Source organism: Babylonia areolata, chromosome 27, assembly GCF_041734735.1.
Source record: "Babylonia areolata isolate BAREFJ2019XMU chromosome 27, ASM4173473v1, whole genome shotgun sequence".
In the NCBI taxonomy this organism is placed as follows: Eukaryota; Metazoa; Mollusca; class Gastropoda; order Neogastropoda; family Buccinidae; genus Babylonia; species Babylonia areolata.
The window spans coordinates 41,742,256-41,765,698 of NC_134902.1; the positions used below are offsets into that span (position 1 = coordinate 41,742,256).

General features: G+C 40.1%; 2 protein-coding genes across 3 annotated transcripts in view; one reads left to right on the forward strand and one right to left on the reverse strand.

Moving 5' to 3' along the window:
- Window positions 1–1,364, reverse strand: part of LOC143301269 (CD151 antigen-like) — an 85,003-nt gene extending 83,639 nt beyond the window's left edge. The window contains exon 1 of one of the 2 annotated variants that reach the window (XM_076615427.1): window positions 1,337–1,362. The gene's annotated coding sequence lies outside the window, so the exon portion shown is untranslated. Of the gene's footprint in view, window positions 1–1,288 lie in introns of both variants that reach the window. The other variant, XM_076615426.1, reaches the window with a different exon arrangement.
- An 85-nt stretch (window positions 1,365–1,449) lies between these two features.
- On the forward strand, window positions 1,450–21,447 carry LOC143301142 (protein arginine N-methyltransferase 1-like). Its single transcript, XM_076615212.1, has 10 exons — window positions 1,450–1,504; window positions 3,833–3,991; window positions 6,071–6,226; window positions 6,885–6,948; window positions 7,667–7,815; window positions 10,233–10,323; window positions 11,824–11,939; window positions 14,021–14,171; window positions 18,121–18,245; window positions 18,851–21,447. The coding sequence occupies exons 1-10, from the start codon at window positions 1,487–1,489 to the stop codon at window positions 18,932–18,934; spliced, it is 1,113 nt and encodes a 370-aa protein (XP_076471327.1). The 5' UTR covers window positions 1,450–1,486; the 3' UTR covers window positions 18,935–21,447.
- Window positions 21,448–23,443: the final 1,996 nt, after the last annotated feature.

Sequence of the window (23,443 nt, forward strand, 5' to 3'; positions counted from 1 at the left end):
TAGTAACAAACAATATAAATATAAAGAGTGAAACTATATATCATAAATGGACTGGTTATATAGTAACAAACAATATACACATAAAGAGTGAAACTATATACCATAAATGGACTGGTTATATAGTAACAAACAATATACATATAAAGAGTGAAACTATATATCATAAATGGAATGATTCAGTAAACTGGTGGGCTTTTGGAAACATACAAAATACATATATGCAGCAAGCCTAACCATTTGGCTGTCCAAATCCTGGGTAGAAAATGCATGTTATCTGCATTGATGTACACATGAAAAACTGATGATATAGAAGTATAGTGTTTAAATACAAAGTTCTGTAATTAAAGATGATTAAACAGTTCCTCATTCTGTTTGTAAATTTTCAATATCATGTTAATATGTTATTTGTCAATCAATTTAAATGCAAAGTCCTGTAAGTAAAAATGATTAAACTGTACCTCATTCTGTAAGTAAATGTACATAAACATGTTGATGTTATTTGTTGATCGATTGTAATTTTATATATCCATTCTCAAAACTGAAGTATCCATTCTCCTCATTTTCTCATAATCCACACTATAGCATGTAGTCCATGTTGCTAACTGGTGGAATGCACACATGTATACGTGACAAGACATGACAAGACAAAATCTTTATCACTGTGGGTAAAAGCAAGTAACACGCTTTTTTACATCCAGCCCTCACCCTAACCAGGGACTGAGGCTAAAGACTTAAAAAAAAAAAAAAAGAGCTAGTAAGTGCGCGCTTACTCGCTCGGTCGCGCGCGCACACACACACACATACCCACACACCTCAAAACACACACACATACACACACACAGGCGCACACACATCGCAATGCACACACACAGAACACAACACACACACACACATGCGCATTCACGGTGTTCACCAGCAACAGACGGACCCCAAGGCCAATCATACAAATCATTTCAATATCAAGTTCAACAAAAGAAAAAAAAAAGGTGTGTGCGCTGAGTACGCGCCGGGTGGGGGTGGGAAGCGGGTGGATGTGGGCGCACATTCACACTGCAATGTCAGCATCTATCTATTGTTACTAGTGGTCACGTCCCCTGTCCACGTCCACTGTGCCAGGGAATCGGAAAGTTGCCAAAGGGCAGGCATGCCCTCAAATTCCAAGCACCTGACAGTCACTCGCGCACTGGCCTCACCTTTACGCTCCGATTGTTTTCAACAATGGATGCTTGACTTAACATAAAACGATGGTTATGAATATCGTTTATAGAATCCGTCACAGATTACTCACCTGTTTTCACAGACAATCACTTTCACTTAACTTTTTTTTTTTGCGCACCTTTTCTGTGGCCGGTAAGGTTTCGTCCAAACTTCAGTCAACAAACCGAATGTAAGATCGGTAGTTTTCGGCAGTGTCCGGAAAAGGACGTCATCAGTTTTCGGGCACGCGAAGTCATTGCGAAACAGTCATTTCCCGGTTGGACACCAAATGGCAGAGAACATGGAGGTGAGACTCAAAGCTTGATCGTATTATTTCGCTTGAATTGAAATAAATTTCAGATGTATGAATTTTTCAAACATGCTGCCACTATTTGACAGTGTCGACAATAACAGCAGTGATGAATTACAGTACGTTTGATGGACAGAAACCTTATCTTCGTTGACTTTCTTTGTTCACCTGAGAGACTCACGTGGTTTTATGCGCGCCAGATCAGCCGGTCATCGCTCTTGTTTGATCATTCATTCAGTTCGATCGTTTCTTTTTTAACTCACAGAATCAGTTTATTGGATGAGATGTTGCCTTTTAAAGTATGAGAACGTTTAATCATATCACATACATTTTGCGAATGAGATTTGCGGGCATAAAGATACTGATGGTCAGGTCAATAGGCTTGGTCAACGCTACTTTCATTGTCAGACATAGTTTTTGCGCATCAGCTTTGCTTTTGAATATTCTTAGTGGATAGGTAAAGATTGAACAGACTTTAAAGAACAGACAGGAAATCTGATTTCCCTGAGATGAATTTGGGTAGATGTCTACCGATTTTTCCCGGCAATATCCACATTTTTTCCCCTCCACTCGCTCTGTGACTGACGGAGTGAACGTCAACACCATGTTGTGAACACTGCTCATTCCGTCTTGAGGGGAAAAACTGGATATTGCCATTTTCCCACCACCAAGGGAAAAATACAGGATCCCAGTGAGTGAAAGAAGCAAACAAACCGGCATGTTGGTTGTGGCAACTCCCCTTGCAGAACTGATTTTTGATTTGCTTTCCTTTCCCCACATGTCTTTCCCCAGGGACTGCTACAGTGGCTGGAATGGCTCAACTGGATATGTGAATCTCCGAAACGCAGATCTTTTTCTCACCTTTCCTGTGCTTATTCAGACGAATTTGAATGTGATTTGATTTGAATTGTTTTTTAGTTTTCTCACAAGCTCACTTGCAGCACTGTACAGTCATCGAAGTTGATAGCGCTATGTATCATTTCATTGTATTTTCAGATTATTCTGTGGCTAAATCAACTTTTTAGTGTGATGGAAAAAAAGTGGTTATTACTTGTTTAGTTGCCATTGATTGGGGAAAAGTTGTGAACAGGGGCTCTGGTCATTTTCATGGTAGATTAAGACTGACTGTCATATCTTCACCCTGTTGCTTTGCCATGAGATAAGAATTGGTCTCGTGTGAAAACTGAGCATGCATCCCAAGTATCTGGGTGGGGGTGGGGTGTGGGTGGGGGGATCTGATACCAATCTTTGCACAATATGAATTCACAAAAATGATTTTCATTATGATACATGAAACTTAATATTATTAATACAGTTATTAATTTATTAACATTTTACTTGTGTTGCCACTGGATATCCACATCCCATTTCCAAAGAAAGTTTATGTTGAGCAGAAAAGTGGATATATATGGTCGATGAACTTCATTACTTCAGTTGAATTTAAAACTTGGTTATAATGTGAAAGTGTAAAGCCTAATAATGAATATTACTCTATAACAATGGTATCAGGCTGGCCACAGTGATGCCTTGATAGAATTGTGCTGGGTAAATCTCGGTATACTTTTTTATTTTATACTATATATAGACTACAATTGTACAAAGTTTTAGGAAACAGATTTTTCCCAGTTGTCTTGTGATGTCTTAGTAAGAATAAAACTAGTAGTTAGCATGTGAAGAACATTAAAAACTTATTTTTTCCTGCCCACCAATAGCATAGATATTATCTGCTAGACCTAAGAATATATTATTATTATGATTCAGACAGTAGCAACGTTCACAAACCCAGGCTTAATCTGTGCTCCCAGACGTGATGGCAGGTAGCACACCACATGAGACATGAAATGAGGAATGATTGATTTTGCTGTATATATGCAACTGAATCAGTATATTCAGTCTGAGAATCACATGCACAGCAGCTGTAGGAATGGTTGTATACAGATTAAGGGACATGTCAACAGTTCGGGTAAAACAAAAAACAAAAAATAGTGGGATTGGGGAGTTTCACTTTGCATGACTGACAGTGATGAAGAAGACATAGTACACTGACAATGAATATGTGTAAAACACTGAATGTCTCAGTGAGTACCTCCGCTGCCCTTCCTGTGCTAAGTCTACCAGGCTGGAAACGGGATTAGGGCAAGTGGCTTGTTTGTTGAGTTACTCACTTACTGTGTCCCAGATAAACAACATCTGCATAATGTTGAGTTACTGTGTCCCAGATAAACAACATCTGCATATAAGTGACAGCATCGTCACAGGTTCTGCCATGACTGATTCACTGAGTGATGGAATGTTGCATTGTGATTTTTAATGTTGTATTGACAGACTACACCAAGCATGAACCAGAACCTGAACGCCAGTGGTGATGGCACCAACACCCCTGCTGCCCCAGCAGATGCCAAGCCCAACGGACAGATCCCTGCCGATGAGATGACATCCAAGGACTACTACTTTGACTCATATGCTCATTTTGGTATTCACGAGGTAGGGTCTTGCACCTGCAGGAAAAATGTTTCCTGTGTTTTCCAGTTTTAGAAATTGAAGCAGGCATTGTTCTTGTCATTATCTTGTGATTCTTGATGGTGTTCGGGCAGTATTTCCCTCGTGAAGGATTAATAAAGTAATTTTGTATTGTTTATAGGCGTTACAAGTTTTCCTGTGTTTACTGAATTTTCTGATTCCATGTTTTCTTAGCACAGGGCCCCCATAAACAATGCTGTCAGTAATGTTTTTGGCTTTTTGTTGAGAATGCTACCTGTAAAACGGCTGGCATAGTGTGACACTTGAGCACAGCACTGCTTTGGCAAGGGGTGGAAAATGGGAACTACATTGATCACAGCTTGTGACTGTAGGGGAAAGCCAAGGACCACAGGACCCCTGGCAGCTGACAGTGAATGGCTAGAAAGCAAGGCCATGGGCCAGTCAGGCTTATTCACTGAATAACAAGATAGATGTATGCATGCCTGGCAGTCCTGCAAAACCAGCACTCACCACTTGATGTAATTACACCAGTGGTGAAAGCATGTGGTCCCATCACATTCTGAAGCCATAGATGAGGATATTTCCTTAAATATCATGCATTTCTGTGACAACTTTTTTTGTTATTATTGTTGTTTATGTATTTATATTTGCTTTGTTTTACTTTTTGGTATTAAGATGCGCATTTCAGTTGCACACTTGAGTTAAGTGGCATTAGTACACTGCCTGGAACTTTTCAGTATCACAAACATAAGTCAGTCCGGTCCGTGCATGAAGCCCTCGTTGACAGTATAAAAGAAAACTCCGCAGATTATCATTCTTGATTTCTCATGATAATGGTTGACATTGTGTGTGAGAGAATTTGAATCTAAATCTTATTGGTTTTTCTTGAACCAGTTATGAATTTTTAGGAAATTCTAGATTAATCTTCTGCTGCATTCCTGTCTTTGTAAGTATCTTCTCTCTTTCTCCCTGAATGCTGTGAAGAGTCATTTGGGTGCCACACAGTCACCTGATTCCTCCAGGTCTGTCAGTTGTGAGTCAAAGCTTGGGTCTCACTCAAATGTTTTCCCATCTATTGTGCAATGTTCTCAATTTATTATTTTATTGTTTGTCTTCCCTTCAGGCACTTTCTCTTAACACTTTTTGGAAGATTATTTTGGCAAGGATCAGACACCTGACAGAAACTAGTGAATACACTTTACAAACACGAGTCATTTGCACAGCAGGCTGCCTGCCTGGGCAGAGATGGCTGAGAGCTGCATTTAGGCACTGATCATTGGTTTCCCTGTGTCACTCAGAGCTGCATTTAGGCACTGATCATTGGTTTCCCTGTGTCACTTAGAGAGCTGCATTTAGGCACTGATCATTGGTTTCCCTGTGTCACAGACAGCTGCATTTAGGCACTGATCATTGGTTTCCCTGTGTCACTTAGAGAGCTGCATTTAGGCACTGATCATTGGTTTCCCTGTGTCACTTAGAGAGCTGCATTTAGGCACTGATCATTGGTTTCCCTGTGTCACTGAGAGAGCTGCATTTAGGCACTGATCATTGGTTTCCCTGTGTCACTGAGAGAGCTGCATTTAGGCACTGATCATTGGTTTCCCTGTGTCACTCAGAGCTGCATTTAGGCACTGATCATTGGTTTCCCTGTGTCACTCAGAGCTGCATTTAGGCACTGATCATTGGTTTCCCTGTGTCACTTAGAGAGCTGCATTTAGGCACTGATCATTGGTTTCCCTGTGTCACTTAGAGAGCTGCATTTAGGCACTGATCATTGGTTTCCCTGTGTCACTCAGAGCTGCATTTAGGCACTGATGATTGGTTTCCCTGTGTCACTTAGAGCTGCATTTAGGCACTGATCATTGGTTTCCCTGTGTCACTCAGAGAGCTGCATTTAGGCACTGATCATTGGTTTCCCTGTGTCACTTAGAGCTGCATTTAGGCACTGATCATTGGTTTCCCTGTGTCACTCAGAGCTGCATTTAGGCACTGATCATTGGTTTCCCTGTGTCACTCAGTTGGGCTTCAGTCACATGCATGCACACGTAACACACCTGTATATTGTATACATACGTGTTACAGGAAATGCTGAAGGATGAGGTGCGCACGAGGACGTACCGTAACTCGATGTACTACAACAAGCACCTGTTCAAGGGGAAGACGGTGCTGGACGTGGGCAGTGGTACCGGCATCCTCTGTATGTTTGCTGCCAAGGCTGGTGCTGCCAGGGTCATCGGGGTGAGTCCCTCTGCTCTTTACTGTGCTGGGAGGGGGATGGAGGGGCAGAAGCAAAATATAGACTAAAGATAATGATTGATTGTAACAGTTCTTGAGTGGTTTGCTAATACGTCTACTACACATATTAATTCTCAGGTGGGGCCATGATTGGAGAGAGAGCAGTTTTTGAGCTATTGTTCACATTAAAGCAGTTGTTTGTGATCTTTTACTTCCATTATTGCTTTTTACAGTTGTTAATGATCTATTATTCCCATTTTCGCAGTCATGAGTTGGCAGATATCTGTTTCCAATTTTAAGTTCAGAACTGTTAAGCGAGAAAGTAGTTTTCTCCATGGAGAACAAAATAATTGATGCTGTTCATTGAGAGCTGTTAATTATAAATGGTTGTCGTTGTAATTGTGTGTGTGTGCAAGAAAAGATGAACATGTCCATTTGTTTTGGTGGCTGTTTCAGTGAGTGTAATTATGCAGTCTGTGCTGAGTAGATATGTAGCTGTGGTACATGGGTAACTGTGATAGATGTGCTGATTTGTAAGTTGTTATTGTGGCAGATGGGCTGATATGTGTATTGTCATTTTGATGGATGGGTTGATGTGTGTGTTGTAATTGTGATTGCTGGGTGGTTCAGTGGAAGTGATTGACAATGTGTGTGTTTTCAGATTGAGTGCTCCAGTATTATCGACTACAGCCAGAAAATCGTCAAGGCCAATGGTCTGGATGATGGTGAGCACAAATCTGTATCGTAAATGTGGATAGATTTTTGTTAGTTTTTGTTTGATTGTGGTATACTTTCATCTGATTACCCACACCCAAAAGAAGTAAAAACAGATTCCGGACCAGTTGGTCAGACCCTTGAGAGCTTACCTGTGTAAAGATATTAGCTGAGCCCAAAACAGAATGAGACAAATTATTGATGGTAGTATTATCATTGAATGATCAAAATAAAGATATATGCCAAAATACAGTGTAAATGAGACACGTGATAGGCCAGTGATTGAAACAAGATGGGAGAGCTCTCAGTTCTTCAGCTGCAAAAACCTTTAATTTGCTGCCCTTTACAGTTAGTCACAGTTCTTCACTGGCATCCTGAAAATTAAGTCTAAAAAAAACACACATTTCAAGCAAATAGTGAAGGTACTCCATTCCATGTCTGTATTCTGTCTCTTTCTTCCATGCATGCTTGTAGCAGTGTGTGTGTGTGTGTGCTAAGAAAACCAAAACTGCTTTGAGTTTGAAGTGTTATTGTGCTGTGATTTTGGGGTTTTGAAAGCGCTGTGGAAAATTGTACTGTCATAAACTCCTGGAGCTCTGCACCCAAGCTTTGCTCTGGGGTCACATTGAAGCCTGTTAAGGCTGTAAACTCCCCAGGGTTGAATAGGAAAAAAGGAAGTAGGTAACCACATTGATGTAGAGGCTGAGTGAGTGGGTGATGATTTTGCAGTGATCACACTGATCCGGGGCAAGGTGGAGGAGGTGACCCTGCCAGACGGTATTGAGAAGGTGGACATAATCATCAGCGAGTGGATGGGGTACTGCCTTTTCTACGAGTCCATGCTCAAAACTGTCCTCTATGCTCGTGACAAGTGGCTGGTGAGTTGGTCTTTCTGTTTCAGTTTCAAGGTGTAGGGGCATGCAAACAGATCCAAATATGCTGCACCTCATCTGTTGCATGAAAATAATATAGATATAAAAGTGCAGCAGCACATGCAGAGTTTGCCTGTGTGGAGAGGTGTGTGTGTGTGTAAGACTCCAGAGATACAGTGCTTTTCACCTTGTGTGTGTGTGTGTAAGCAAAACTTGTTTTCAGTTTGTTAGTGTGTTTTTTGTTCAGGAACAGTAAACCTCAGTCATTAACACAAGATGTGACATTCTTGAGATATTTGTAATATCTCACCGCTTAATATAGAATATTGTTTTAAAAAGCAATGAAGACCTCAGTATCACTTGAGAGCACACACCACCACCACCCCAAAAAAAGAATTAACTTTCTGAATATGAAAACTTCAAATGCACTGTTTTTCTCATGAATAACATTTGGATACAAACAGTATTTTTTTTTATGGAATATCCTATTTTCAAGTCTGTCTTTTGCGATGAAAAAGAAAAGATATTTGGGTTGTTATAAACATTGTCATGTTTGGATTTAAAAAAGAAATCAAGGCATCGGAAAGGTGATTGACAAAAAGCATTGCAAAGAAGGTGCCCTCCATTTACATAAATGAATGCTGCCTTCACCAGAACAAACAAGAAAATGTCATTGTACATGAATGAATGTATGTCACCAGAACAAACAAATAACCTCAGTGTACATGAATGAATGTTGTATGTCACCAGAACAAACAAATAACCTCACTGTACATGAATGAATGTTGTATGTCACCAGAACAAATAACCTCACTGTACATGAATGAATGTTGTATGTCACCAGAACAAACAAATAACCTCACTGTACATGAATGAATGTTGTATGTCACCAGAACAAACAAATAACCTCACTGTACATGAATGAATGTTGTATGTCACCAGAACAAACAAATAACCTCACTGTACATGAATGAATGTTGTATGTCACCAGAACAAACAAATAACCTCAGTGTACATGAATGAATGTTGTATGTCACCAGAACAAACAAATAACCTCAGTGTACATGAATGAATGTTGTATGTCACCAGAACAAACAAGAAAACCTCAGTGTACATGAATGAATGAATGTATGTCACGTGAACAAACAAATAACCTCACTGTACATGAATGAATGTTGTATGTCACCAGAACAAACAAATAACCTCAGTGTACATGAATGAATGTTGTATGTCACCAGAACAAATAACCTCACTGTACATGAATGAAATTTGTATGTTACCAGAACAAACAAATAACCTCACTGTACATGAATGAATGAATGTATGTCACCAGAACAAACAAATAACCTCACTGTACATGAATGAATGTATGTCACCAGAACAAACAAATAACCTCACTGTACATGAATGAAATTTGTATGTCACCAGAACAAACAAATAACCTCACTGTACATGAATGAATGTTGTATGTCACCAGAACAAATAACCTCACTGTACATGAATGAATGTTGTATGTCACCAGAACAAATAACCTCACTGTACATGAATGAATGTTGTATGTCACCAGAACAAACAAATAACCTCACTGTACATGAATGAATGTTGTATGTCACCAGAACAAATAACCTCACTGTACATGAATGAATGTTGTATGTCACCAGAACAAACAAATATCCTCAGTGTACATGAATGAATGTTGTATGTCACCAGAACAAATAACCTCACTGTACATGAATGAATGTTGTATGTCACCAGAACAAACAAATAACCTCAGTGTACATGAATGAATGTTGTATGTCACCAGAACAAATAACCTCACTGTACATGAATGAATGTTGTATGTCACCAGAACAAACAAATAACCTCAGTGTACATGAATGAATGTTGTATGTCACCAGAACAAACAAATAACCTCACTGTACATGAATGAATGTTGTATGTCACCAGAACAAATAACCTCACTGTACATGAATGAATGTTGTATGTCACCAGAACAAATAACCTCACTGTACATGAATGAATGTTGTATGTCACCAGAACAAACAAATAACCTCACTGTACATGAATGAATGTTGTATGTCACCAGAACAAACAAATAACCTCACTGTACATGAATGAATGTTGTATGTCACCAGAACAAATAACCTCACTGTACATGAATGAATGTTGTATGTCACCAGAACAAACAAATAACCTCACTGTACATGAATGAATGTTGTATGTCACCAGAACAAACAAATAACCTCACTGTACATGAATGAATGTTGTATGTCACCAGAACAAACAAATAACCTCAGTGTACATGAATGAATGTTGTATGTCACCAGAACAAATAACCTCACTGTACATGAATGAATGTTGTATGTCACCAGAACAAACCAGAAAACCTCAGTGTCTTCACCTTGATTTTGTTATGTTTTCAGAGACCAGAAACAGGGTTGATTTTCCCAGACAGAGCCACATTGTATCTCACAGCCATTGAAGACCGACAGTACAAGGATGAAAAGATCAATTGTGAGTGCAAGTTTTTTGTGTGTGTTTTCTTGGTTTAGATAAAGTATATCTGGCCTTCCACTCAATCTGTATACAGCCCTGCTGTTTTCAATTTTGTGTGTGTGTGGAACTGATTGTGCCGTATGATTCTGTGAATATGGTGGAACAGGTTGTATGGTTTTGGCAAGGGATATTGACGGCATCTGAACAAGTCTTCATGTACAACATGATTTTCACATTTTTACGATATTATAATGGATGGTATTACTGGTGAACAAGGTGGAACAGAGTATACAGGTTGGACATGAGTGTGATGGGCAATGTGGTGTGTGTTATTCAGGGTGGAACAGTGTATACAGACATGAGTGTGATGGGCAGTGTGGTGTGTGTGTTATTCAGGGTGGAACAGTGTGTACAGACATGAGTGTGATGGGCAATGTGGTGTGTGTGTTATTCAGGGTGGAACAGTGTATACAGGTTGGACATGAGTGAGATGGGCAATGTGGTGTGTGTGTTATTCAGGGTAGAACAGTGTGTACAGACATGAGTGTGATGGGCAGTGTGGTGTGTGTGTTATTCAGGGTGGAACAGTGTGTACAGACATGAGTGTGATGGGCAATGTGGTGTGTGTGTTATTCAGGGTGGAACAGTGTGTACAGACATGAGTGTGATGGGCAATGTGGTGTGTGTGTTATTCAGGGTGGAACAGTGTGTACAGACATGAGTGTGATGGGCAATGTGGTGTGTGTGTTATTCAGGGTGGAACAGTGTATACAGGTTGGACATGAGTGTGATGGGCAATGTGGTGTGTGTGTTATTCAGGGTGGAACAGTGTATACAGGTTGGACATGAGTGTGATGGGCAATGTGGTGTGTGTGTTATTCAGGGTGGAACAGTGTGTACAGACATGAGTGTGATGGGCAATGTGGTGTGTGTGTTATTCAGGGTAGAACAGTGTATACAGGTTGGACATGAGTGTGATGGGCAATGTGGTGTGTGTGTTATTCAGGGTAGAACAGTGTATACAGGTTGGACATGAGTGTGATGGGCAATGTGGTGTGTGTGTTATTCAGGGTAGAACAGTGTATACAGGTTGGACATGAGTGTGATGGGCAATGTGGTGTGTGTGTTATTCAGGGTGGAACAGTGTATACAGGTTGGACATGAGTGTGATGGGCAATGTGGTGTGTGTGTTATTCAGGGTAGAACAGTGTATACAGGTTGGACATGAGTGTGATGGGCAATGTGGTGTGTGTGTTATTCAGGGTAGAACAGTGTATACAGGTTGGACATGAGTGTGATGGGCAATGTGGTGTGTGTGTTATTCAGGGTAGAACAGTGTATACAGGTTTGACATGAGTGTGATGGGCAATGTGGTGTGTGTGTTATTCAGGGTAGAACAGTGTATACAGGTTTGACATGAGTGTGATGGGCAATGTGGTGTGTGTGTTATTCAGGGTAGAACAGTGTATACAGGTTTGACATGAGGGTGATGGGCAGTGTGGTGTGTGTGTTATTCAGGGTGGAACAGTGTGTACGGGTTCGACATGAGCGTGATCGGCAAGGTGGCAGTGTGCGAGCCCCTGGTTGATGTGGTGGATCCCAAACAGGTGGTCACCAATTCCTGCCTCATCAAGGTCAGTTTTCTGCCCTCTTCCAGGCATGTGTGGGGTCATTGTCATAGTTACCATAGTTGTCATTTGATAGGTCTGGTTTTTTTGTTGGTGGGTTTGTGTAAATAAAGTTAATCTGCGTGAGTTTTTTATGCTTTGAAATCAGAAAGCTTTGTTACTGTAATTTGTTCAGACAGTTGTCTTTTTTTCAGCTGAAAGGGTTTCCTTGGTCAAATGTGTATACCTTTTATTTTGTGTAAACAAAGTTAATCTACATGAGTTTTTTATGCTTTGAAATCAGAAAGCTTTGTTACTGTAATTTGTTCAGACAGTTGTCTTTTTTCAGCTGAAAAGGTTTTCTTGGTCAGATGTGTATACATTTTATTTCTTAACTATACCCTGTACTTTGATTTCTTATTGGCACATAATATTTCTGTAAGTATTGGAAATAGAATGCACAAGGTTGCATAATGCTTTGATTGCAAACACAGCATATAACTAAATGTCCTGTGTTTCAGTGTTTTGACTGGTCATCAGTTTATAACTGTATTGGGATTTAAGTCTGTGGAGTGTTCAATATTTAGTATTTCTTTAAGGTATTGTCCATATACCTCTTCCATATTGAAGTGGAAGGCTGTCTTTCCAAATTCTGCAGTACATAACTTAAAATTGGCTGTGATTTGAGAGACTAGAGATACCTTTGCTGCTCTCTGGTATTGGATTCTTCAGATTATTGTCTGAGATCAGGTTAGGGTAAGATTTGGAAAGTGACACATTTCATGAAGTTTTATATACAGTTGTACAGGCAAGTTAGCAGTTTCAGACTGAAACAGAAACCTCAATCTCATCCGTACAGTATTGGTGGAAGAACTCATCATTCATGAAGTTGGTGGAGCTTCGTCTCAGTCTCCGCGTTATTTTGATCAATCATTTGAGTGGGGTTTTTTTTTTGTTTTTTCAGTACAATTATTTTTATAATGGTTTGGCCAGACAGAATTTGTGACGTGTTGCCCTTGGCAGGAGGTGAACATGTCAGTAAAAGTTGTGTTGTTTAATGGGGTGGCCAGAAAGAATTTGTGACATATGTTGCCCTTGGCAGGAGGTGAACATGTCAGTAAAAGTTGTGTTGTTTAATGGGGTGGCCAGAAAGAGTTTGTGACATGTGTTGCCCTTGGCAGGAGGTGAACATGTCAGTAAAAGTTGTGTTGTGTAATGGGGTGGCCAGAAAGAGTTTGTGACATGTGTTGCCCTTGGCAGGAGGTGAACATGTCAGTAAAAGTTGTGTTGTTTAATGGGGTGGCCAGAAAGAGTTTGTGACATGTGTTGCCCTTGGCAGGAGGTGAACATGTCAGTAAAAGTTGTGTTATTTAATGGGGTGGCCAGAAAGAGTTTGTGACATGTGTTGCCCTTGGCAGGAGGTGAACGTGTCAGTAAAAGTTGTGTTGTTTAATGGGGTGGCCAGAAAGAGTTTGTGACATGTGTTGCCCTTGGCAGGAGGTGAACATGTCAGTAAAAGTTGTGTTATTTAATGGGGTGGCCAGAAAGAGTTTGTGACATGTGTTGCCCTTGGCAGGAGGTGAACATGTCAGTAAAAGTTGTGTTGTTTAATGGGGTGGCCAGAAAGAGTTTGTGACATGTGTTGCCCTTGGCAGGAGGTGAACATGTCAGTAAAAGTTGTGTTGTTTAATGGGGTGGCCAGAAAGAGTTTGTGACATGTGTTGCCCTTGGCAGGAGGTGAACATGTCAGTAAAAGTTGTGTTGTTTAATGGGGTGGCCAGACAGTGACATGTGTTGCCCTTGGCAGGAGGTGAACGTGTCAGTAAAAGTTGTTTTTTGAATGGGGAGGCCATACATGAATAAACAAAATGCTCATACACATAAAATGTTACATGTCTGTCTGAGTGTGTATGTGTGCATGCCTGAAATCTGATTGAATGACACAGGAAATGCCCAGTGGCGACTCTACCCAGGTAGGCAGCCTGTTGTGCAAATGAGCCTGTGTTTGTAAAGGGCTTAGAACTGGGTCTCTGACCGCGGATAGGCGATATAGAAGTGTCCATATCAGTGAATCAATACAGAGTTCGTGACGTGTGTTGCCTTGACAGGAGGTGGACATGTACACGATCAAGGAGGATGACCTGTCCTTCTCGGCCCCCTTCCACCTGTCCATGCGACGCAATGACTACCTGCATGCCCTGGTCACCTTCTTCAACATCGAGTTCACCAAGTGTCACAAGCTGACCGGCTTCTCCACAGGTAAGGGATTGTTGGATGGGTTGAGCTTGGCTGGCATGAAATGAACCACTTCCAGGGGCTTCAAGACTCAGATAAATGTTTTACCCTGTATGTCTGCAAAAGTGTTCGGATTTTGATTCAAAAAAGAAAAAAACAAAAACATTCGTACCATTCAACAGTGAGCTCATTAATGCATATTTATTATTTTTTTTTAAAGATGAAATTTGAACATTGATACTGGGATATCCCCTCATCTGTTGTGTCAGTGCTATAGCAGAACATTTTATTATTATTATTATTATTCAGTTTGGCATGGAAAATGTTCAGTATGGTGTGGAAAACTTTGTTAGTCACATCTGTAGGTACCCTGGAACTGTGTGTACAGAGTGATGTTTTATGATGATACAGACCATAAGTGTCGGCATTGGAAAGTTGAAAGTTTATGAAAGACAAGAGAGGCAAGGCCTTCAAGACTCACTTGTGATACACTTTTTAAAAAATTTAAAAAAATCAAAAAAAATCTAATTGTTAGAATGTGTTCTGTATTTGTATCTATAAAGCTTCAAGTTTATGGCAGATTCGAACCCCGCGTGTTCAGGTGAGAAGAAACTGTCGTACCCAATACACTATCGTGGTTCCTTAACTGACGTTAAAAAATTTAACATTTAAACATGCTTTTTTAAAGGGCGATAAATCAATTGCGGTATTTGCAGTGAGAACGCTGTTTAAATTATGTTATTCTGGTGTATCTTGGGCATTCAGAAAATCTTTAAGGACAATTAAAAATTCTTTTTAAGTCCGCGGTAAAGGAGACGTGGCTATCGCCGCAATCACACTGCAACATTTAGCCGTTTTCTCTGGATCTAGATAGATGTACAAGTTTAGTTACACCCGCCGGGAATCATATGACATGGTCGATTTAATTTCTCTTTAATGTTCGTTCTAGTTTTATAGTTTTAAAGTTGATATGAAGATTGAGTATTTTGTTAAACTAATAACATGCAGAGCCAAGTACAAGTACTTCAAAACGTATGAAGTGAAAAGGACTTCATTTTGAGAAAAGTCCAGACTGGAAATTTTTACGTTTCATCAAGGGTATTAACTCTCATGGTCTATTATTTTTAACTGTGAATCCCGACTGATTTTGCAGTAAGTGATGAGGCGTTCACAAATCTTTCTTTGAATAAATATTTAACGGTCTCCTTCTCCAACTTTCCATCACAAGTTACCGTGTATTGTCGATTGAATATAGGATTCAACAGGCAGGTCAACAACTTGAAACAAAATGGCGTCCTTCACGTTCGTGTGGAATATGAGCACGCGCTTTGAACATGTATAAATATGTGTATGCAATTGATTTTTGCCCATGACCTTCAGAGCTCAGCCAATAGATCTATAAAGTCCACTCGTAGTATTGATTTTATTTTCTGAAAAAGACCACTTGGGCGAATGAACATAGTGAAAGCGCTGTACACTGAGAGTAAAACACACAAGCTTTTTATGTATTGAGTATAATTTCAAAATGTAGTGTTTAAGGTGATAAAGATCAGTTTAAAGCAGAATAACCCCCCTAGCATTAATTACAGATTAATTTCCCTTTTTTACTATCTGCAGCAAAGACATGCACCAGAAATGTAACTTTCATGTTTAGCAAAAGAAGTTCCTGAGGGGGGTAGAGGAGGTGCAGGGTAATGTGTGTGTGTTGGGGCTCATGTACGTTTATGTGTATTTAACTGTGCTTTCATATCTGTGAAACTGCATGTTTGGTGCATATCTGTTATGCATGTGTGGGTGTATGTGTGAATGTGTGTCTTCATGTTTTACATTTATTTGCTTATTTATCATCATTGTTGTCTTATTTATTATTATTATTATTACTACCTTTTTTCATATTATAATTAAGTAGTATAAGAGATGGGGGTTCTATATACAACTTTTTTGGGCGTATTAGCTTGTGTTAAGGCCCTCAAGCATAAAAAAATTTAGCCAAAACCTGTGTATGTTGGAGTAATATGACCCTCAAGCATAAAAAAATATATATAGTTAAAACAAGTTATATGTGTATGGAGAGCCAAATCACAAGATAAAAAAAATGGTTGGATATGTGTATGGAGGGGGAGCGAAACGGTCATGGGGGTTCTATATACAACCGACCCCAGCCCAAAACCGCGCAATACCGCCCTCAAGCATAAAAACGAAAAACCGGCTTAAATATGTGTATGGAGAGCCAAATGGTCCTTAAAGAGAGGAGGTTGGATCAACCGTTCACATAGTTTGCTTTTTTTGGATGGTTTACCATCTTGAATATCAAATAGATTTTTCTTTAACAACTGAGTTTTGTGTTTCGATTTTATGTCTGTTTTCATTGCATTGAATTTTTCAACTTCAGCCAGAATGAGACTAAATTCTTCATCGCTTATTTTATCATCTTCTAATGCTTTTGAAATAAGATCATTTATAGTGTTCAGTTTTGACTCGGCCAACACGCGAATCTCGTTGTGCTTCATAGCTTGTGACATTAATTTTTTATGAATAAATTTACAAGTTAAACCAACCACACCAAGGAGACCAGCTCCCACTTCTATTCCAATAGCTACGGGAGCAGCGGCGACACTCAACAGTAATCCAACACCCGATGCCCCAAGGGCGATACTAAGAGTCGTCAGCGTTGTATCCGCGGCTGTAGCGATATTTACACCGCGTTTATATTTTTTATAAAATAAAGTTCTTTCATCACGGTCTTTTTCGAGGTTGTTTTTTATATTCGATATCTCTCGTAGGCGAAACTCCATTATTCTATAGTAATCATTTTTTTAAATGATGGTAACAGGATGAGGAGAGTAGCGCAGTCTTTTAAGCTGAAGAGGTCCGATGTGAATAAAGTCGAGAGATATTTTATCTAACGATGGACGTTTGATGACACCTTCAAGCGAGAATTCTATAGAGGGATCGGGTTGATCAGATGGGTCAACCACTGGAATTTTGATGGTAATTCTCAAGAGTTTATTTTTAAGATTTCCAGGCCATTTTATCTGCAACCCTTTTAAAACTTCTACAAAATCATCTGGCACCCCACTAAGGAGTATATCTAAAACGACAGTTGACCCCTGAATAGGCGGCTCAAAATCAAACTCTTTAATTAACCGCAGTGTGCCAGTCTTTTTACCTCTCATACCAATAACATATCCAAAGTCGTCGCTGTTAACGACGATTAGATCTTTACGCGTATGATAGGAAGCCAACAGTTTACCACTATTTTGTATTTTTTGTAGAGCGTGATTTCTTCCAATACTAACATAGGGTTGTTTTATTTCAAAATCTAAATCCCAGTTATCCACCGGATAAGGTACCCATGTATCATCGTCGGAAAGAACAAGATGATGTGGTTTGTTCACAACAACACCGTCAACGTTCACGTCTGCAAGTTCGCTGAATTTGTTGATACCACCACCATTACTTAATTATTATTTATTTATTTATCTATTTATTTATTTACTTATTTATGTACGCTTATCTATTATTTATTCACCCTTTTTTTCCCCCCTCAAGGCCTAAGCGCGTTGGGCTACGCCGCTGGTCAGGCATCTGCCTGGCAGATGTGGTGTAGTGTATATGGATTTGTCCGAACGCAGTGACGACTCCTTGAGCTACTGAAACTGTTGTGAAAGTGTGTGTATCTGCATCTGCCATTATTGGTGTTTGTTCAGGTCGGCTCAAGTCATTTAAAATATCAGGGAACTGTGCATTTCAGGATCGTTGGCTGAAAGAGGAATAATATTAGGACTGGCTGATCAAAGGTAAAAAACATAAGCATTAATTATGGATAATGTGCAGTTTGCAAGATAGGAAATGGTTCTTGAAAGTCCTTACAAGGTGCTTGTATACAATAGCATAAAGTTCCTTGGAAGCCTGAGTAATGTCCAAAGAGAAAGTGGTTGGGTGATGATGTGTGATGTGTGCGTTGTTTCAGCCCCAGAGGCCCCGTACACTCACTGGAAACAGACTGTGTTCTACCTGGGTGACCACGACCTGACCATCAAGAAGGGGGAGGTGATGGATGGGGTGTTCACCATGAAGCCCAACAAGTCTAACGTGGTGAGTGGCCACTCCCCTTCCACCCCCACATCCCCATGTGCTGCACAGAAATGCATGGGCAGGCACACACAGGAGCAGGCAGGCATACACACAGGCACATGGAATCTCTTATGACAATTGAGGGGCTATGATGAGTGAGAGGTACATATCGACCCATTCTGTATGCACACCAGAGCAAAAAGAAACAGGCTGCAAACAACTGTACAGTATCTTTATGTTAAACAAAATAGGGGGGTGGGGGTGGGGCATCTATTAGTATGAACTGGCACAGAATAGTGAACAGTTTGTGTGTGTGAGAGGCAACAATGGACAAAGCCCTACATCCTTCTTCAGTAGTACTGTGTGCTGTCTCTCTGTCTTGAAGGCCACTGTTCAGTAACATGACGAGGAAAATGGAGTGTATGCCCTTCAGTTTATGTGCTTGTTGGAAGTATTTCCCTTTGATACAAATTTTTGTTTTGGCATTTTGTTCTCCCTTCATTTTGAATTGTTTCAGTATTAAGATAAGCACTAAGTGAATTGGTTCCTTGTTTCAAACTGTCACTCCTGCTCTGCCCATGATAGAACCTTATTGTCAGTAAAATGTATAACTTGACTGTTTGCAGAGGGATCTGGATTTCAGTATCGACATTGACTACTGCGGCGAGCTGTCGGAAGTCAACACCACGCTGGCGTTTAAGATGCGCTAGTTTGGGTTCGGTCCTGCAATCCGTCCACAGGGGGAAGAGTGGGGTGGGGGGGGGGGGGGAACGGACCGACAGCAAGAGGGGAGAAGCTACACTCTGGGCGCCTGCTATCGCGCCAGTGTCAGCGGCATTGACTTCCATCCCACCGACAGGATACTGTGTGTGTTGGGAGTTCCATTCTAGTGACTGTTTGTTGGCTTTAACGCTCACCACTCCTGGCGCCATAGCGCCGATGGTGATGGGTCAGGGTCAGATTTTCAATCTCATTTTGTTGCAGGTGTGTGTGTTGCATGCATGAATGTTGCAGAGACAGTTAGCTGGTTTGTGTATGAGTCATTTTTCTCATTGAGATACATTGTCAGTGTTTTTATGTGAGAAAGAGATGCGCTCGATTAACAATGCAATTGTGTGTGTGTGTGTGTGTGGTTGATGTTAAGATTGGGATCACAACAGTTTGCTTGGATGTTGACAGTGTGTGTGTTTGCCAGTGTGTCTGTTCCACAGTGTTCTAATTTGTCAGGTGTGTGTCTACCAATGAATGATGTGTTCAACTTAAAAAAAGAAAAAGTTAAATTTTCAGCCTTCCTCCAAATAACCCCAGTTTCTTTTTCTTTCTTTTTTTTTCTTTTTTCTTGTGTGTTGTTGTTGTTGCTTTGGTTCATTCTGATGTTTTAAATTTAAACTTTTAAGACATTCAAGATAACAAACATTTGAATACAGCTGTAAATCTTTTTTTTAGTTCCTTCCCCCATCCTCCCCTCTTATTTCATTCCCAAGTAGAAATCCAAGGATTTATTGGTAAAGGTACTCTGATTCTGGAATATACATACATATATCTATGTCTCTATATATAGTACATTAGTAGAGTTTACTCAGAATCACTCGGTGGTCTCGCACCACCTTCAAAGATGTCTTTATCCTGAGTTTCAGGAGCCACACCTTTTTTGATTTTGCCAGTGGGTTGTGCTCCACTAGATGATGTCAGCAGTCTGCGTCTCCCAGCAGCTTATTCTGCTTATCTTCCACTTTCACTGTTCAAAGACTCCTGAAGTATGACTGTTTCTTGAACAGTGGCAGCTGTCATTTTGTTAGTTTTTTGGTTCTTTTTCTTGGTGCTCCCTTTGGGGGTGCTTGTTGTGCTGTGCATTATATTCACTGCTGATCTAATGGGGCGCATGATGCTGCTGAAATAGGCGTCCGTCCCTGACGATTTGCAAATGGAAAGGACATTGTGCATTTTCAGGAAGTGGGTCCCTGGGACATTCTGTACAGTTCAAGAACAGACTTAAAAAGAGTGAAAATCCTGAATGGGAGCTCCCCCAAGATTTTTAACAGAAGCAGAAGCCCTTTAACAGTCAAGAAATGTATTATGATTTTGAGTCCAGCTTGCCCTTTGAACCTTTTTATTCTTGTGTTGGTTACTCAAACTATAAGCACAGTTTTACAGCAGTCAGGAAGTCTTCCTTGATGCAGGTTGTGAAGTGGAAATAAACTGTTTGTTCTTTTCAGATCACATTGCCTCAAAACATGGAAAAATACATGACTTATATTCAGATGTTGCAACATAATCACATTACACACAGTCACAGATCACAAACAGTACCTGTTAATGAATAGCTTTCTCTTTGTATTTAAAGAAAAACGTTTTGTTCCCCAAGTGGATTGGCGTCATTGGTAGATGGACAGCAAGTAGAGTTGTGTCATTTGGTTTCTTTTCGGCACAGATTTATTTCCAGTCAGGTTTTCTCAGGGGACTACGTTGTACATTTTGAATGATGAGAAATAAGATAGCATTTCAGTAATTTCACATTTGTTGGGATACATTCTGAGGACTGTTGCAGTAAAATTTATTTTCCCAAACAAATTCAAAGTTGAAGTGCTAACCATAATCTTATCATGACTGGGATTAAAGTGAGATGACCTAATTGTTTACCAAGACAATAGGGGTGAATCTATGTATTGATTGAAATAGATTTTTATGGCCATGTATTTGAAATCTGGATGCTGTCAGAGCTGCAGAGACTTCAGTGAGAAAGGAAATTATTTTTGCAAGTATTGCATTGGTGGATTCAGTTTGCTTCATTCAGCATTGTATGTCAAAATTAACTTTTATTTATTTATTTATTTTCTCTCCTCAGTTTCACGTTATTGCTAGGAGAAGAAAAATGGTTTTAGATTTATGTTGTAACTTAAACTCTTGTCATTAACCTGCTTTACTTGGAAATGAAATAGATTAACAGCCGTCATGCACACATCCAGTATTTTATTTATGTGGTTTGTGGTGGAATGAGACTTGGTTTTCCTTTGAACTGTTCATGGATATTTTGTTCACACACACACACACACACACACACAGCCTGATCTTTTCCTCTCCTATCAAAATTCTTTGTGGGAACAAAAAAAAGATGATCATTCTGACAGTAAAACTCGGATTTTAATAAATGGTTGAATGCGAGAGATTTTGTGTTTTTATTTTTGATAATTTGAGATGCTTGAAATAAAGATTGGAAACACTACATTACTTGTCTTGTCTGTATGTGTGGACTGTGGAATATCTTTTGATGTTCGACTTAGCTCCCTTAGATCGGCCATGAATATTAATATCCAAGGGACACAACTCTCGAGTATGGAGTCACTTGGAAACGGGCGATCTTAACAAGAAGATGTAAACGTGAAGACGGCAGCTCAACGTCTCTGATCCTCCAGATCATCTCAGCCCAAATACTACATGGACAGTGAAGGGGATCTAAAGAAATGTGCTATATAATGAGCACAGATTGAAAAGAAAAAACATGTTCGGTTTTGTGCATGTTTAACATTTTAATTTTTGTCGAGGTACATGTTGCTCATGGGCCATTGTTCTGAAAGACTACCAACCAGACTATCTCAAGTGGAGATGGAGAAAACTGCTGCCCAGCCAGTGACTCAAATGTATGGATGGGGCTGGGTTACTAGAGTGATCTTAGCATGGCAAAGTTTGCTCAGTGCTTGGAATTTTACTCTCATTTTACACACAGAGTTGGTGTTGACTTAGGGAAATACTTTTTTTCATTGGCAAAAAACAAAAATGTTAAAAGACAAACAAAACTATGACTTCGCTCACTCACAAACACATCATGCACCTATCATGTGCGCGCGCATGTGTGTGCATGCATGTGTGTGTGTGTGTAGTGCATGTGTGAGTATGCACAAGTTTTTATATTGATATACACTTGTATGTATCCTAATTTCTACTGTATCTGTGTTTGTGTTCGTATTTTGTTATGTACTATCCGTTCCTCCCCCTCCCCCTAATATTCCTTGTGACCCCATTACACTTGGTAATAGACATATTCTATTCTATTCAGTTCTATTCTATCTGTCTTAACTGCTCTTCCTACATAACTGTTTTCCAGGTAGAATGTCCATGCTTGGGTCTTAAATCTTTGCAGGCAACGACAAACTGGCATCAAGAACTTGAAGCGTGACATAAGAGGGAGCTTAACGTTCCCACGGGTCTGTTATCTCCCCGCCACCCGCAGGTTCATGCTTACCAATGCCTTTATTTGTTTCATCATCTGTTTACGTGAGCAGTGGACAGTCCAGCTGGGTAAAAAGCCAACAACAAAAAAGTCTTTATATCGCATACTCATAATCTGAAAACCTTTGGGATGTCAGCTGATGGTTGCAAGTATACCGCGTAGTGGTCAGCCAGTGGTCGGAAAAACCACCTGACCACATCATAATGCACAGACGTGACAAAATGACCTATTAACGTAACCCGAGTGCTTTGGGGAAAATTCAGGTCAGCAGGGGACATAAACCTGGGTGAACAAACCCCAGAAATCGTGAATATGAGGAAACGTAGATCTACCTAAATGTGAATATTTGGCAGCATAGATCTGAGGGAACGTAGGAATGAGCCCACAGGAAGGCAATCACAAATGGCAGGTGGCGTTCCACGAACTCAATGCAAGTCTCACTTTCCATCTATTGCCATCTGGTCTTTCTTATTTACACCATTTCTGCCCACACGCGCGTACCTATGACTGCATTGTTCACACTCACGCATCGATAGGAGAGGAAACGAGGAGGGGATTTTCGATTCACACGTTACTGTCACTTTGTGGAGAACAAAAATCGAAGCTAACATCGATCCCAGATAACCTCGGCCATACACACCCTCACTTCCATGTCTGGATTAAGATTTAGACATACCCCAGATTTGTTAGAATTCTAATGCAACATGATGCGGAAGGGGATGTTGAATCAAACCGTTTTCGTGGAAGGCAGGCAATTATTTGTGCATTTAACGAACTATTTTTATCAGTTCTAAATATTAAATCAGACGACACTCCCGACTTCTCAGTTCCGATGACATTACCTTCCGTGTGTGTATGTGTGCTGCGTGTGACCTGGCTTTTATGTGCTCGTTGCATGCACAAACCTGAAAACGCTGTGTCTGCAAAATTTATTTGGTGACCCAGTTCGAAATTTCAAACGTGCCTGTCTGCTGCTTTGGATTCATTGTTG

Coding starts and splice junctions, on each gene's coding strand:
- LOC143301142 (XM_076615212.1), top strand. Junction 3,992..6,070: donor CTCATTTTGGTATTCACGAG/GTAGGGTCTTGC, acceptor TACGTGTTACAG/GAAATGCTGAAGGATGAGGT. Junction 11,940..14,020: donor CCAATTCCTGCCTCATCAAG/GTCAGTTTTCTG, acceptor TTGCCTTGACAG/GAGGTGGACATGTACACGAT.